This window comes from Python bivittatus, unplaced genomic scaffold (genome assembly GCF_059951505.1).
Source record: "Python bivittatus isolate LINGU-HERP-01145 unplaced genomic scaffold, Pbiv_v1 ctg000400_np1212, whole genome shotgun sequence".
Lineage (NCBI taxonomy): Eukaryota > Metazoa > Chordata > Lepidosauria > Squamata > Pythonidae > Python > Python bivittatus.
This window is the reverse complement of record NW_028277073.1, coordinates 1211476-1228974: the sequence shown is the minus strand read 5'-3', so window position 1 is coordinate 1228974 and position 17499 is coordinate 1211476. Positions and strand designations below refer to the sequence as shown.

The 17499-nt window shown below is 40.6% G+C and overlaps 1 protein-coding gene across 1 annotated transcript; it reads right to left on the bottom strand.

Annotated features, from left to right (window-relative positions):
• Positions 1-424: 424 nt before the first annotated feature.
• NDUFB8 (NADH:ubiquinone oxidoreductase subunit B8) lies at positions 425-8560 on the bottom strand. The gene is made up of 5 exons (XM_088144268.1): positions 8400-8560; positions 7232-7358; positions 6151-6250; positions 5286-5441; positions 425-3717 (listed from the first exon to the last, which is right to left on the bottom strand). Exons 1-5 carry the CDS (start codon positions 8488-8490, stop codon positions 3625-3627), a joined length of 567 nt encoding a protein of 188 aa, XP_088000394.1. The 5' UTR covers positions 8491-8560; the 3' UTR covers positions 425-3624.
• Positions 8561-17499: the final 8939 nt, after the last annotated feature.

Below are 17499 nucleotides of genomic sequence, written 5' to 3'. Positions count from 1 at the left end.
GCCAGCTCAATTAGCCTGTTTTCTTGGTGAAGTGTGACCTTTGCAAAAAGGGGCTGGCCGTGCCTCCCAAGGATCTTCAACATCTGTATATAATGTGGTCAAGAGAAGGCAGCTAATGTGACCATTTGTTTTTATGTGCTGAAGAATCCTGGTTATCTTGAATGGCAGGGGAAAGGACAGAGATGCCCCTTTGGCTATGAAACACGGAACGGCTTCCGCTTTTTAGCACACCTTAGGCCTAATTTAATTTTTTTGAGATGTCAAATGTAGGTAGAGAACATGAAAGACTGACTAGTGATGGTCTAGAGCTCAAAATGTTGCCAACTGAAAGAACCTGTTTGTTTATAGTCTTGGCTGAGCTAAGCCTGAAAGAAGGCTCTTGTCAGCCCCAGTAGTTAGACCAGACCAGGAAATCAACCCCACATGAAGGCTAAAACCACTTTTATTGAGATTTCAGATACACTTCCCATTCTTACTTCAATGTGTTTGTTTTTATTTTTTTTGGCTTGGAACAGTTGTCTTCAATTAAAATTTGCTGTACTTCCCACCCCTCCTATCTCCAGCATCCCCATCTTCCACCCTAACCCTGCCTGACTGTTCCTCATCTGTAGATCTCCTCAGTCTAACAATCTAATCTCTTAGATCTGTTAGATCTTCCTCCCTTGTGCTGTCTTCTCAGTCCATGGCTAGCCATTCACCTGCTTAAAGACTGCAGTTTTTCCCATTTCAAAACAAAACAAATCTTTTAATTAAACATTAACTATATTAACATTAATGTAATAATATATTCTCTCTTTAGTAATAGGAGGCATGATGCTGAGTCTGCTTCACTGCTATATTATCCTCTATATGGCTGTTCCAAAAGAACAAAAACTTCCCAACCCATATAGTAGCACTTTTTGTCACCCAAGGAGACTCCAATACTAAAAGAATGATACTGCCCTCTACTGAATAAAAAATGTGCAGCTGAGAGAAATTTTGATATGACAAGGCCTATAATATTTAAAAACAGCAAAATGAAACAGCACAATAAAAATAAAACAAAAAGTGCTCCCACCCACTTTGGCCCTGGCCTTGCTCACTTTTAGAGTGTGGCCCTCCACACACTGCTCAGTTGTACACTCTAGGCTTGGAGAGTTATAAAACCAGTGAATTGTTTTATGGTCTTTTGGTGGTAGTGTGATGTGTGGAGCTTGTCAGTCTTGGATAGGTTCAGGTGGGTCAGCTGTAGAAATGCAGACTGGAGTACCCGCTCTCTAGGTATAGATGGCAACTACCAGCATCATTATGTGGGGAAGTCCTCTGGGGATGGGAAGAGCCCGCACTGACAAGTAGGGGTGATCCCTGTGATGCTGGCCAATGGCTACATGGCATTACATGGAAGGTGCCAGCAGGATAATTCAATTTATTCTGCTATCTGCAGCATTCCAGCCCTTTTTAAAATGCAAGAAAGATTCCTTTAAGAATCATGTTTTCATTTATTATTTTCTATAATACAGAGATCTTTTGTAAACACTTTCCTTAATAATGTTTTTAATGTTAACTTTCCAAGAATCTTCTTAAGTGGACTTACCTGGCTTTGTTCTTTTTAAAATCAATTTCCCTGATATAAACTATCCTTTAAAATAAACAAAAGACAACTTCTGTCACGTAATTGCAGATAATTTAGAGGCCTGTTTGGGGCATTTACACACACCAGAACTGCTTTCCTAAGTGGCAAACACGGATGCTGCAAATAATTATTCTTTTCATGTTTGCCCTATAGATAATCTGTCTCATTCATTAGACAAGTTTATATAAATGTTCATTATGATAAAGAAATTGCGCTCCTAGAATTTCATTTTGGATCTTCTGCCATAAAGGCAGAAGACTACTGATTTCTAATCCAAACCTAATGCCAGCTATTGTGGCACTTCCAATGCCAAGTAGCACATAACCTATCTGCTTATTGGCTCTATCAAGCATTAAGCAATCTAAACAAACTCATTCAATTTAGTCCTTTGATTACAACTCTATATTGTATTAACAAATTTAATAGCATACAGTATTTTTAATTTCCATGCTGTACTCTTGGATAATTTTAGTCTATTTTTTTAAATCACCATATTAACCCCTTAATTATTTCAGTTAGAACTCTAGGGAATCTACGTGAACTGGTTGCACCTGTTGGGAGCTGACAAGTGAGACCAATACTGAGAGAAATTATCCAGCCTTTCAATACAGGATCAGGGTAGTTTTGAGCTTAGAAGAGCATTTTGAACAGCTGTGATGATCTCAAAACTTTAGGTTTTCTTACCAAGGTAAGACACGGCTATTTAATTATTTATTGTTATTTATTATAATTTATAAAAGCCGCTCACTCCACATGCAGTTCAGACATAAAGGGGATACAACTGGTGTATAAAAATGATCTTGGATGGGATCAGGATCTGACTCTTCCGATTCAGAAACTCTATGGTCTAAGGTGTGACATTTGAACGGGCCTACACAATGCTTTGTCTTGTGTGCCTGGATCCCTGCTCTTTGTGGTGCTGGAATTTGGGAAGGCAAGCAGAGCTTATATACAGCAAGCTTTCTGAAAAATTTAATGTTTTTTCTAAAGAGTGATTTACGTTGTACTGCAACCTAAAACTGTGGTCTCTGGCCAGAGTGCATAAACAATCATTAACCAACAGAAGTAGTTGGAGTTTTAAAAAGTACCCAAAATAAGAATTAATCTATTTTACATTTACCCAACAGATAATTGTTACTGCTATTGATTATTCTGTCAAGTAGACAGAGTCTTAAAGCCGAAGCAACAGATACAATGGTGCTTAAAAAATACGTAGCTTTGGATTGTTTTCCTCAGCCATACCTCGTTTTATTGCACTTCACTTTATTTCACCTTGCAGATATTGTGTTTTTTTTACAAGACCCTCCACTAGCAAATAGATTATGACTCACTGAAGGCTCAGATGATTATTAGCATTTTTTAGCAATAAAGTATTTTTTAATTAAGGTATGTACAGTTTTTTTAGACATAATGCTACTGCACACTTAATAGACTACAGTATAGTCTATTTTTATATGCACTGGGAAACCAAAAATTTGTGTGACTTGCTTTATTGCAATATTCACTTTATTTCAGTCTAGAACTGAACCCACAATATCACTGAGGTATGCCTGTATAATGTTTCTCACTCATTTGTTTAATTGGGTTCTCCTTCTCTTCTTTTAGGACTTGTGTGGAGAACAGATCACATTTTAGGTCATATTTATGCAGAAGTACTGAAAGTTCAGAAGGGTTCACAAACACTTTACATTTGATTCAGTTTATTTAGTGAAGCCCAAGGGAATTTTGCCAATACCACTGCTAAGAAGAACTAGCAGGCCCAAATTGAGTAAGTCATACATTTATATGCCTAATTATGTTTATTTTCCTTATACCATTCAATCTTCTTATGCCCAACACATAATGACCCAAACATTCTGTAATTTTTCCCCCTTTCTTTATGAATATAGGGTACAGGTTACATATCGAAAGACCCATTCATCATTGTTTTTCCATGAGAATCTTTAAAACAAGAATTAGGCAAAATATAGGTCTACCAAAGGTCAAAAAAGAAACTGCAATTCCAGATACTTTTAAATCTCATAGTGCTTAATTTTCACTGGTTCTGTATCTGGATCCCCTTTGTTCTCCAAATTTAGGTACCCATAAGGATACTGTTTTGGTGCCTGAAATGAAAGGAGACAGCAAAAATAAATTAATAACATGGTATGCTTAAAATATAGAATCTCACACCAGAAGGTGCAAATAATCTATTCTATTAAGTAAACAAACAAAGAGCAGAATTCGATCTGGTACTACTTATCCAGTCAGTGTTCTCTTAGGCATATCACGGCAGCCAACTATATTCTTTCTCCTTTAATAAACAATTATTGCCTGCTCAGAGACTTGATGTGGAAGAGGAGGATCCCTTCTTCACAGAGCACAGCCTTGCCCACATATCCCTGATCAACAGGAAAGAGATCCTACAAACAACCCCAGGGCACAGACTTCACTGAGAATGCTGGAGAGTGAAGAAGGCTCTGACCTCAAGTCCCCAGTAGCAACCCTGACATATTCAACATTAGGTTAGGTGTCCTGGATGCGCAAACAAAATTCCTTGGAGAGAAAGTCTGTTTACACAAGAGACAGTTGGGTATGAATGGTGAACATAAACTGTTGCTCTGAGTAAGAGAAATCCTGAGGCAAGATTCGAGCAAGTTGGATGTGTATGAACTTTCTACGTGGGGCAGAAGCGCCTGGGCTACTTTGGGCTGTAGCACTGCATCAAAAGACAATGACAACTTTAAAATCATGCAGAGATTATAATTTTTAAAAGAGCACTAAATAAAGTAAGTATGAAATAGTACACATTATCTCCAAGGTTCAAGATCTAAAAAATCCAAGAAACTACCCATTATTCCTCCTGGCAGTAAAAGTTTTTCATCCAAAGAGGCAGGATACTTTCCATCTACTACAGAAAGAAACTTATACTGGTAATTCCAATGTTCTATTTCCCCACTGGTAAAGAAAACATCCTTGGATTGAATGTCAAGAAAAGGTTCCAAATTAAAAAATGAGTTTTTTTCAAACCAAAGTCACTTAACTCTTATGTGCAAATTAAAAAAAAAAAAAGGCAAAGGACAACTAGCATCTGATCTCAAAGAGAACAAAAATTCAGCTAGTAAATATTTTGCTCTGGAAATGGTATTCAGATGAGAGATTTGGTTTCTGGGACCACACTCTGAGTTGTCTGGATGGACTTGCTATGCTCAGACTTAGTGTCATATGCCAGAATCTTTTAAGAATCAATCGGGTGACCACCAGTGAGGTGAACGTTGCCCACAATGGGCATACTAGGTTAACTGCTTTAGCTCCACTTGGAAAGGAGCTCCTCCCCTTTTTTAAAACTGGGAAGGGATCTGTGTTGAATAATGTCCGCCTATCTCTCTCTCTTTTAACAACAGCAGCTCTTCTTGAATGGATTAAATCTTATGCACTCATATAAAACAAAAAACAAACACCCCCCACAACTGAAGAAATAAGTAATGCTAGCTTCTACCACTGTCCTGGCCCTTGGAGCTACACATGACTCAAACTAGGAGGGATTCTGAGATTCTGGTTAAAAAATGCTTTTAATAGGTGAGCATTTCCCTTTCCTGAATTGTATGAGGCACTAGAATTTTGGCAGGAACTTTTGCAAATCACCCCAACAGAGATTCAAGTTCTCTTGACAGAATGTAGATTCAGAACTTACCGCAGGTTGGTATACTGGAAATATTTCACCTAGATAAGACATGACTAATATGATTCCAAGAAACCCCCAGAAATAAATCTTCATGATGTGCCAGGAAACAGGGGTGGGGGACGTATCAACGCGTGTCCGTACAAACAAATCAAAGTTCCGGTGGACCTGATTAAAAGAAGACAGGAAGAACCAAAATTAAATATTGCAGTAACAGCCTATCATTACACTGATTTCTCTTGTAGCAATTGTTAAAATAAAAGAGTACTTCCATATAATTACTGCTGATATTATTATTAATTGGTAGTTCTCAGTAGAAAAACCCAGTCAGCTCATTTCACTTATTATAAAACCTCTCCCTGAATTCTGAAGAAAACTGATCGATAAGCAAAGTTTCTAAAGTTGGTCCCAATAAATGAAATAGAACAGGTAAGCTGAAATTTAGTTTGGCAAAATATTTGTCAAATATAAAGACTATTCGATTTTTCAAAATATACTAGAACAGCATATTGAAGATATCTCTTTTCCGTGTTTTTTCTGAGGCAAAATATAGTGGCCTGATAGCTGGCCAATAAAGAACTGTTAGTCAAGTTTAACAAGGGTACAGTATTATTTATTCATTTTCAGGACACAAAAATACCATCAAAGCCAGAAAAAGTGAGGATTTCAGTGCTGATGTATACTTACAGTATACTGGGGAAACAAGGACAGAGAATATGCTTGAGTGTTAGACTCACAGAAGGATTTTTTTGGTACTTGCTACCAAACATACTATAGCACTTAGATATTCCATTATTAATTGCTTTTGTAATATGTGATTCTGGACTACAAACTGAATTGAAAGATAGGTAGCCACAAAATTTATTATTTTTCTTACTGGTTCTCCAAAATTGCGCCTCAGGTCAGGTTGATCCCACTCATACCAAGGATTTCTTTCATGTAAGGATTGGTCTGGGAGTTTGGGATAGTCACCATAACTGTGGAAAATATGAGAACAGATGCTCTAGACCAAGGGCAAGCAATCCATGGACCCATGTTGCTCCTAAATCTTTTCAGTGCTTAAATAAATAAAAAAAAACATTACAATTTCTTATTGGTTTAAAATAAGAAGAAAAATAAACTTCTCTTTGCTAAACTTGAAAAACTGGAGAAGAGGGCTGAAAATGATGGCGAATCCTCCCGGTGACGTATCACATTACCGTGTTCCTTTATCTCCTGGAGGTTCAACTACTTATTTTTTTTAAGCATGGGGACCTGGTCACAAACATGTTGCCTATCCCTACTCTAGACAAAATAACTGCCAGATGAATTCAGTCCAGAAGAACAATAGAGGAGAAACTAAGGGATGTCTCTACCACCAAACTAGTATACATTTTTTTCACCCTTTTCCTCCTTAGATTGCAAATTAAGCATGATATAATCTTGTTCCAACATGACAAGAAATACAATTGTTCATCAATGATGTACAGGACATTTTATCACTTGATGGAAACAGAAGAAATTTAACATTTTTATTTTTGAAATCACAAGGCTAGAATGGACCCTAGCTTACTTCTAAGGCAAAGGCAAGCAAGCCATACTGATTAATACACTATTGTTGCAAATGCTTGGTGAGGTGAACAGGACCTTCCACGATTTAGATCAGCATGCCTGGAATTTGTATCACTGGAAATATTACACAAACTGCTAAGTACAGATTTATATTTTTGATTTAAATATTTTTGTAGTTGGGATTCCTGTCTCCCTTTCAAACTTAAATCTGCCTATAATCTAGAGATGTATTTTTTAAAAGATTTTATTCATCTCCCAATGAATGTCCACTATGAAAGTCATTTATTATTATGAGGCTATGAATAAGAAGCGCGTAGATGCAAACACTCCACAATCCCTGATATCAATACATCTGTTCCCTATCTTTGCATAACATTTGGTTTCTCAGATGTACAAATACAGCTCACCCTACACCATCGTCTGCATACGTCTTGTAGTCCTCCAATGTCAGGTTGTATTTCTTTGCAGCAGCTGCCTGCTCTCCTGGAGTCTTGGGGTAAGACCCTGGAAGCAGATGTCTGGGCAGATCTGAAGCTAAAAGCAGAAACATCAATAAACTCAAAGATGGTGTAGGGAAAACTGCAGATGATAAAGTCTGGATTACTGACTACATGAACAAGATAGTGTGGAATAAAAACCTATAAAGACATTTAATCTGTATTAATAGAAGATATGAATCCACTATTTAACATCATCTTAGAGCAAAACCAGATGGGACATTTAAGACTGGTCTGAAAATGATAGTGTCACATCGAGGTTACTTTTTATATAATTTTTATTTAAAAAACTACAGAAACTTAAAGAAAAAAGTAGAAAAAAGATGTAAAAAGATAAAAGATAAAGTGAGAAACGGCTAGAAAAAAAAAATCTAAAGAAGCAACTTCCGATCTTCTTTGAAGCAGTTACTAGCAAGATTATTACCATTTCCACCCTCCCAAATTACATATCTTGGTTCCCTTCTTCCCATAAACCACCTTTTTTAATCAGTAAATCCTGAAATCACCAATTCACTTTTGTCCATTTTCAGCAAAATTACATAAAATATTTCCAGTCTTTTATAAAAGTTATTGTTGTTCCTTCCCTAATCAAACAAGTCAACTTAGCCATTTCAGCAACTTCTGTCATCTCCACAGTCCAGTCCCTCACTGCGGGTCTTTCTGGATGTTGTCATGACCTCTTTGTTCTGACTACCTGTCTGTGCACCTCCTGCTAAACTAACTGCGGTTTGTGCCAGTGAGGGGCTTTACAGCAACCCCTACTTCTATTACACGCCAACGCCATTCCAAACCGATTCCTCCTACATTTGTCAAGCACACAATTTGTTCCGGTCCCGCGTCTTGACGCCTTTGCAGTGGCAAACCAGCGGCCTCGTCCTCCCGGCACGCGAGGCGCTTCGGCAGCAGACAGAGCCCCGCAAGGCGGGCTGCCCACCGCACCGAGAGCCGCACCGAGAGCCGCACCTCCGCCGCATCCAGGGAGAGGCGGCCTCCCCAAGGGGGGGTCGTCTGTCCCACCCAGAACCAAGCTGCACGGCCCCCTCCCTTCACCGCCCGAGACGCAGAGCCACTCACGGACCGAGGCGGCGACAGCCGTCCACCGGCGGCCACGACCAGGCGAGCGGACGGAGGAAGGCGCGGAGGTGGCCGCAAGCAGCAGCAGCAGCCATCGCGTCTTTCAAGGGCGGGCGCTCGGTCGAGGCTGGAGCCTGGAGGACTTCCGGTCGGCCATAGAGTTTCCCAGAAGAGCGCCGCTGCCCTCAGGGCTACCCCGGAAGCAGCCTGCGCCTCAAGGGGGCGCCAGAGGCCAGGCGTGCTTCGGAGCTGCCGTGCTGCAAATCCCTCCTGCGCTTCCCGGGCCTGAAGAAGAGCGTCGCGGGCCTGACGAGTTCTCGGGGAATCTTCCTCGGCCACGGACTCACGCTTCCCTCCTCCTAGGGGGCTGCTGGGGAACCTCTCCATTTAGTCCTGGCCAGCTGGAGAGCCCAGCGCCCCCAGGACATTCATTTATTTTTACTGTATGTATTCAACTTCGATCCCAGCCCCTCACTGCAACCGGCTCTGGGCGGCTCACAACCTAAAACAAACAATAAATGTATGAAAAGCAGTAACAAGAGTTGATGGTATTGAAAGCAGCTGGCAGGATTCTAGGAGTTGAAGCCCGCGCATCTTACAGTTGCCAAGGTTGAGAAACACTGATCTAATTGTTCCAGGGGGTCGTGTAACTGATTCTCCATGGCTCCCTAGCAACAGCCTTTCGCAAAGAAAAGGCTTGAGTGATAGTTGGTGGATCCAAGGAGGGCCTCTTGAGGAAGAGCTTTTTTTCAAGGCTCCAGGCATCATCGTCTCCCAAAATGAGGCATTGACAATTCCAGTAGCTCCAGCCACTCATGCTTCTCTGCCCCAGGACCAACTGGTATGGGTCTGGCATGGAGGCCATGCTAGAGAGTACCTTATTTACTTTATTGGAGCCAGCCAGCCAAAAGGAATCTCAGCTGACATGGAAGGACATCACCTCAACCTCTGCGTTGGATGCTGCTGATAAGGATCAAGATCCTTGCAAAACTGCCCAACTTTGACGGTGAAATGCTGTGCAAAACAGTCAGAATGCTAGGCAGACTTACCCAAAAGGGAGTTGGTCACCCTAAGCAACAGCACTGACTAATATCTTGCTAATTAGAGAAGGGAGAATAGCACAATATATTGTCCAATAACAGTCTATAGGTTCTTTCCCCAAAATGTTTAGCTTTAGGGGACTGAGAAGAAGACTACCACTTGGCCTAGATAGAGGAAGGAAATGGTGGAATCTTAGAGCTAGAAAGGACTGATCAAAGTGATCAAGTCCAGTTGCCTGCTAAGTGCAGTTACCCTAATTAAAGCATCCCACAAGGCTGGGTATCTAGCCTTCATTTCAACTCATCTGGCAAAAGGGAGCCCATTATCTCTTAATCAATTGATTCCAATGTTGAATAGGTTTCACCATCAGGAGTTTTTTCCTTACACAATTCAATTGGGATCAGTTCCTGTAACTTAAATCCTTTAGTCTGTGTCCTCCACTCTGGAACCAAGGTTTTGAGGGATGGAATTAATAGAGCCTTAGAGTTGGAGGGCCATACAGGTCATGGAGTCCAACTCTTCGCTCAATGCAGGAATCCAGACTAAAGCAACCTGGATAGATGGCTGTCTAGCCCCCATTTGAATTCCTTCAGTGAAGGTGAGCTCACTACCATGCCACTGTTGAATAGTTGTTTCTGTTAAGAAGCTTTTTCTAACATTCAATCAGAATCTCCTTCCTGTAACTTGAATCTATTCTGTGTCCCACACTCTGGGACAAGAAAGAAGAGGTGACATGTGACATCTTTTCAGATAAAACAGCTAGCCATCATACCCAATCTCAGCTATTTTTTTCCCCTCAGTGCTGAACATACACTACTTAACTTATCTCTCTTCATATAACTTGAATGAATATTTTTATATTATATTTATTACAGTCACTGACCAGAATTGCAAACAAAAACAGATTAAAAATAAAAATTAAAGTGTTTATGAAGATTCTGTCATTCAGGTGGAATTGTCTGGAGGTTGAGTCAAGGCAACTGGACTTCTTTTTTTTCTTTTTTCTTTTAAGTAAAAGTAAAAGTAAATTAAAAGTAAAAATAAAGTAAAGTAAAGTAAAAATAAAACAAGAAAAAATACTACAGTTGGTAGTGGGCTCGACAGTGGATAATCAAAGCCTGCCTAATTTTACAGGCAGTATAACAGTATTTAGCTGTGTTCAAGGAGACTGAATCATATTGATCTGATAACAACTGTACATAAAAAGGTTCAGTTATAAGGCAGGTCCTTGAGTCCTTATGGGGATACAGTACAGCAGGACATGAGCTATAGTTTCAACAGCCCCTTGTCCACAGGAGCAGTTTCAGCTCATAGGGGACTTGAGTGGCTGGCATGGCGCAGGTGCTGAGGGGCTAAAGGAGGGTGCTTGGGTAGGGGAGACACCTTGCGACTTGCGACCTTCCCTGCTGGCTTCCCCATTGACTTTCTGGGTAAGCTGGCAGGGAAGGTTGCAAATACATGATCATAGGGCACTGCAACCAATCGTAAGTGTGAACTGGTTGCCAAGTGCCCAAATCATGATCATGTGACCGTGGGGGTGCTGGGATGGCCAGAACTCGAAGGACCTCTTGTAACCACCATTTGTTCAGTGCTGTTGTAACATTGAATGGTTGGTGAATGAATGGTTGTAGGTCAAGGACTACCTGCAAGGGAAGCAAAAACTGGGGGTCCACCATTCCAAATTATTGTATAATATTTTGGGAGTTATAAAGTCATTGCCTGGAGCTTTACCAGGCTCTAGCTGACTTATAAATGTCTTTATTTTACCACTTAAACTGGGGCCCAGTTGGGAAGCAGGTTAGCATTAAGATTTAAGTCAAATTTAGGAGACTCTTTTTGTGAATATAATGCTGTAAAGTGGTCCTCCCACACAGATGCAGGTAAGAGGTGGAGAAGTGAAAGGGGTCAGTTGGGTGGGAAGCTATCAGGTGCCAGAATAGAATGGGATTTTTGGCTTGAGATGCTGTTATCAATGGCTGCCAGGAAGCCCTAGTGAATTCTCCTTTCTTGTTTTGTATTGCTTCTCCAGGAACATAAAGTCCTGGATGGAATGCTCAGCTGATTTCTCTTTATATAATTTGAATTTTCTAATGTATACCCTGGAGCAAGGTAGCCCATATTTAACCTTTTAGTATAAAAATAGTAGGCTTTTAGTATAAAAAACAGTAGATGCCTACCATGGCCTGGGCAATGCAAGGTGCAGAGACCCTGAGAGTTCATAGGGAAGGCATTTCACAGGCTGATAAGTTAGTTTCTCACACATTTTTAATGGATGGTCTGTTTTGCACTCATGATTAATGAATGCTCAGTGTGTTGGGTATAAAAGCTTTACAAACCTGCCTCCTGGCATGGGCATGCCATGGAGGAACATTGCATACATACCTGGTGTCTGTCTCAGGGAGTGTTACATGTTTACTCCTGAAAGTATTTACCTTTAATAAAGCTTGCAGTTATCACACTGGCTTTCAGCTCCTCTTTCTTGGAAATCCCTCATGGATATTGGCCCCTGGAGGGCATTTACATTTGCATTTACTGTACATCTGGGGAAACACCTAATCAGTTTACTCTTGGCCTCAAAACATTCCGTCAGGCCAGGGCTGAGAGGGATAAGCTTGCTCCCATGTTTTTCTCTCTTCCTCAATTTCTTGTGGGAAGGGTACTGGCTGGAGTAACTGAATCGTCACATGACCGCATTGCTTAGGGACTGCAATCCTGGCAGTCCTAATTGCTGTTGTTAAGTGAATGCCCCAGTTGTTAGGCGAGGCAACTTCCTGCCGGCTTCCAACAATCAAGTGAGTGGGAAGCTGGCAGGAAGTTGCAAGCCCCAAGCACTGCTGGGTGGAGGATGGAGCAAGGGGATGCATGGGCATGTGTGGGAAGGTTGGGTCGGGTGCACGGGAATGCGGTGTGGCTCGAGTGCATGAGGGCCTCAGCACCACTTGGATTTTCAGCCCCAGAGGGGAGAGGCTTCTGAAGCCTCTCCACTCTGTGGCTAAAAATCCTCTGTGGTTGAAAATCCTGCTTGGATTTCGGACGGGGCGTTTAGCACACAGAGCTTTGGGGACTGCCTGAATCCAGGTCCAAAAGGGGTGGTCATAACAAAGTCAGGGCTAGCAACAGTTACATTGTTAGGAGCCACAGCTTTTTCAGCTTTTCTAATTGGTCTTTAACAGATGTAGACTTCAGTGTGGATGTTGGAACATTCACCTCTGCCGTAGCATTCATGAATTTGTCCCGTCCTTTAGGTTACTGCTTCTCAGTAAATGTTTGGTGCTGCGAGGCCCCTTTCACCAAGTCCAAAATATTAGTACTGGGAATAGGTACACCCCTGTATAAAAAGGTACTGCGATCATCCCACGTTGAAATGTCCTGATGCTGTTTCATTTTGTTCAGCAAAAGTTCTGCATTTCCCTGTAAGGCATGCTCACACCCCTTAGGACCTCCTGTGCCGTTGTGTCCTGTGGAGACGGCGGTGTCAGCTGTTTCGGCAACGTCAGAAGTGGCCGAGGTTCTTCTGGGGGCTAAATGAGATTCAGTCTGTCCTTTTCAGACTCATTTGTCTGGTCAGTCTTAGAAACCTCTGCAACACAGAATTGTAAAGCTTAATACAGTTGACCTCACACAAATCAGCTCTCTGAAGAATGGCGCATCCAGTCAGTTAGTGGCCATAGTCCCCATAGTAGGCCAACTGCCCTGTAGTTGCTCCATCTGATGATGCAGCCCCAGATATATGTTCTCAGCGTGGTCCATGGTTTATCTGGCTAATAGGCTAGTCAACAGTGGAATAGCTGCCCCTAGTAAGGGTCCAATAAATCCTCCTGACTGACAAATGATCTGCTGCTTCTTTTTGAGCGAGACTTCTTTCTTTCTCTTTAAAGTCTGGAACTGTGACAGTTTCAGAGGAAGATTACTTCTTAATGTGTCCAGGGCTATTTCTGCTATTGTCACCACTAGATCATTATTAGCACTGCATAAGATGGGCTTTCTCTGTTTTGGTCTGGCCTTTACTAAGATTTTTAAAATCCCCCAACTTCTGTGCATCCTCTCTGACATCCTGAATGAACTTGTATTAAGGTGCCAAAGCTACTGCTTTTACTCTTCTTTTTCATAGTGTAAACAACAGGCCAAACAGGTAGAGAGTCCTGTTCTCAATCTCTAGATTTCTGGAGTAGTGGTAGCCAAATCTGCCAAAAGGTAACCATGGGGATCGTGGCATCTTGGAAAACTTCTAAAAAGTACTGTGTGTTAGTGGGGTACATCCGTCACACCAGTGTGACAATTTGCATCTGATCATGGGGCAGCGCAGTAAACTAGAGATTTGGAATTCAGAGCTATTGTTCTCATTTTCTTACCTTGGAAAAACAGCTTTTGAAGTATAAGAATAACACTCAGGTTTCTATGATGAACATACTGTGTAAATGCCTTTTCTATTTGATCGCTGTTGTTGGCTGAGGACATGAGATCATCTACCACTGCTACATTGATTTGATTTGATGGAAACAAACCATCATCTTCAAAAGAAGACGGAAGACTCTCCATAAACTTAATAACCTTAACTGTACAATTTTTCCATCACACTTAATAACCATAAGATAGTGTACAGTAATCTTCACCCCTTAGTGCCCTTTTATTATATACCTGTACCACCTTTAGAGTTTTTCTGAGTGTCCATGTTTCTAGTGCCCACTGTTTCTTAACCCTAACAATCCCCAGTTGTTCTACCTTTATCTCTTTCTTTCCTTCCTCCCCAGACAGATTCAGAGCTGCTCATCCATCGCCATCATCATCCCTCATATGACTAGTTTTTAATATCCTGATTGTATGTGTTACCATTCTCTGAATCTTTCTTAAAATGTAGTGCCTGAACTGGCTCTGACCAAAGCAGAATAAAATGGAGCAATTATCTCCTGTGTTTTGGAAATTAAATTTCTGTTCATGCAGCATAAAATTGCATTTGCATTTTCTATAGCTACATCACACTGTTGGCTCATATTCACGTTATCTTTTTGTTAGGCACAAGCCTTTATTTATTTGTTTACCCAAGTTCAGAGAACCAAATAAACTTGAGACAAGGCTTTTTATCTAACAGATGTTTTATTGGCCAAGAAACATTCTGGATGGCTCATTCAACACCGTGGCAAGGTGTTGAGGAGAACCACACCTTGCAAAGCAAGCAACAAAGATTTTATAGGCATTTACAAATGTAATTACAAATACATCCCCTCATGTCCATATAAGGGATTTTTGGGATGGTCTAGGGAGGAGTAAAGGTGGGCCCTAAAGAGGTGAATCTAAGTTTAACTTTTTTCTTCTGGTTACCAAAGAAATGCCCACGTCGGTCCTTATCTCTTCTGGCTTTCTTTGTAACTTCTTTGGAATTTGGTGTCTCTGCCTGCCCGGTACGAATCTAATTTATAGCTTACTTGTTCAGTCAAGCATCTGGCTAGTTGCTTCTAAAGGAAATGGGGTGGGGGAATGGTGTGCTCTCTTGGAAGGCAAAAGCAAGTTAATCCTTTATAAATAAGATAGAGTGCACTGTCACATGCATGCCCATACATTATGAGAGAGTGTAAAATTGTGTATCAAAACAATGCCCTTCATTTTAATACTACTCTAAGATTTTTATCACAAGTACCATGACCAAGCCAGGTATATTCTGTTCTGTTCTGTTCTTGTGCATCTGATGTTTGTTTCCCAAAGTAAGACTTTTGCACTTCACTCATTTCTCTAACTTAGCAAGACCATTTTAAATTTTATTTCTGTATTCCAGGATATTAGCTATCCCACTCAATTTTGTGTGGTCTGAAATGTTAATAGACATTTACTCTACCTCTTCATCTACGTCATTAAAAATATTGGAGAGCACAGAATGCAGGACAAGACTGTAGAATTCCACTTGACAGCTCTCTAATTTGATGACAAATCATCAATGGGCTTGTTTGAATACTATTTCTGAAGCAACTTTGAATTCATCTGATAGACATACCAAAACCATATTAATCAGCTAATCAAAATGTCATTGGAATACTTTGTCAAATGCTCTGTTGAAGTCAATACATGTCCACACCATTTGTTCAATCTAAAGTTACCTGATCAAAAAATGAGATAAAGTTAGTCTGGCTATATTTGTTCTTGAGAAATACATATCAAATTCTGGTAATTGCCGCAATGTTTTCAAGATGCTTACAAATTTTATTTTGTTTTGTTATTATTATTGAACTTGTGTGCTGCCCAACTCCCAACAGATGTCTTTAGGATCTGCTCTAGAGCAGAGTTGGCTGGGGAATTCTGGGAGTTGAAGTCCACACATCTTAACGTGGCCAAGGCCAAGAAACACGGCTCTAGAGCCTTTCCAATATTGATGCCAGACTGACTAAGCTGTAGTTAGCTGGATCCGCCCCCCTTTCTGTAGATAGGGAGATTTGATATCCTCTAGATAACTGGAGTTCCTTTATCAGTTCTCCAGGATTTCTCAACAGAACTATTAAGGGTTCAGTGTGGCCATCAGGTAGTTCCTTCAATAAGATAGAAGTAATCTCATCCTGAGATTTAAACTCAGTATAGAGGGATTCCCTGATCACATTTGTATTTTAAATGCCAGTCCTGCCCCTTCATCCTGCTCTTCACAATTTTCTGGTAAACACAAAGGTATTTGTCTGAAAAGAATGAATTGAAAATAGGAGTTGAGTAGCTCTGCCTCTTCTTCAATACCTGTTAATATTTTGTTGTTTCTGCTGAACAGCTGATGTCATGGTTCTTTTCTTTTTGTTTTGCAAATATCTTTAAAAAATATTTTTAGCGTGTTTTGCTAAACTCATCTTATTTAAAACATTTGTTTTCCTGACACCCACTCTAATTCTGAGCTACTTGTCTACATTCATTTTTTATGACCCGTCCCTCTTTGCATTTTGTACATGTCTCTTTTTTAGTTTTCGGGTCTTCATTAAGTTATTTGTGTGGCTACTTTGCTCACTAGAATTTGTAACTCTGCTTTCCCCATGAAGATTTTTTCACCTGAGTTCCTTTTCCCATTAGCTTTTCCAGCATGGGGTCCTCATAAGTGTGCTTTTATTGAAACCCTTTATTTAAATGATACAGAAATAAAAAAGGAGAAAGGGCTGCGCTTCTATTAAGGATATCCATCCCTGCTCAGAAATCCAAACGAACAAACTTGGCAATGCTGCAACTTGGTTAAATAAGTGGAGGAACCAATAAACACCACACTCTGCTTGGTGTCCGTTATTTCCTCTGCATCCAAGGAGAAACATGGATGATGCTTCCAAGTAACAGCAGTTTGACAGTGAACCGATCACCCAGAAGCAGTGTTTCTCAACCTCAGCAACTTTAAGATGTGTGGACTCCAACTCCCAGAATTCCCCAGCTAGCCGTGGAAGTTGAACGTTGGCTGTGGAATTCCGGAAGTTGGAGTCCACACGTCTTATAGTTGCTGAGGTTGAGCAACACTGAACCAGAGAGATAATGGTTTCCCCTTCGTTGGGTGGGTTCAAGTGAAGTTCAGGCAGTTATCTGTCTGGGACGCTTTAATCGGGATTCCTGCACTCAGCGTTGGCTTGGACTTGACCTAAACGGCCCTTTCCGCTCTGTGATTTTAAGGTGGAAAGGAAGGGCAGTCATGGATGCAAAGCAATTAAGCCCTAAACTAGTGCAGTAGAATGGAATGGATTTCAATATACTTGGGATAGGTTTTGGGGTTGCTTCCCATCCTGAATAAATCTTTAGGTGATTCTACTCCTTTAAAAGTGATTTTTAAAAAACTTTAAAGTAAACATTCTGCAAACCCATTTTCAAATTCTGTATGTATAGTGGATCACAAAAGTAAAAAGAATTGAAGGATTTCTCCCCTCCTTTCATAGCCCTTTTGTGTTCGCTGTTTACGGCTGCTTGCAAGTTTTTGGACGTTGATTGCTTATAGCCACGTACGTTTCTAAACGCAGTTAAGTTGCCATTTTTTTTAAAATAAAAGGAATAATGCTATGCATTTAAAAAAAAAATTAAAAGAAAGATCACAATTGCAGGGAAAGCTTCGGGCGCCTGGACGGATT

What these genes read in the sequence shown, in the direction of transcription:
- NDUFB8 (XM_088144268.1), bottom strand. Translation starts at nt 8,490, where the DNA reads ATGGCTGCTGCTGCTGCTTGCGGCCACCTCCGCGCCTTCCTCCGTCCG. An exon ending in GGACGGCTGTCGCCGCCTCG is followed by an intron (nt 7,359 to 8,399) that starts GTCCGTGAGTGG and finishes TTCTGCTTTTAG; the next exon opens with CTTCAGATCTGCCCAGACAT. An exon ending in GGCGCAATTTTGGAGAACCA is followed by an intron (nt 5,442 to 6,150) that starts GTAAGAAAAATA and finishes TCTTTTAATCAG; the next exon opens with GTCCACCGGAACTTTGATTT.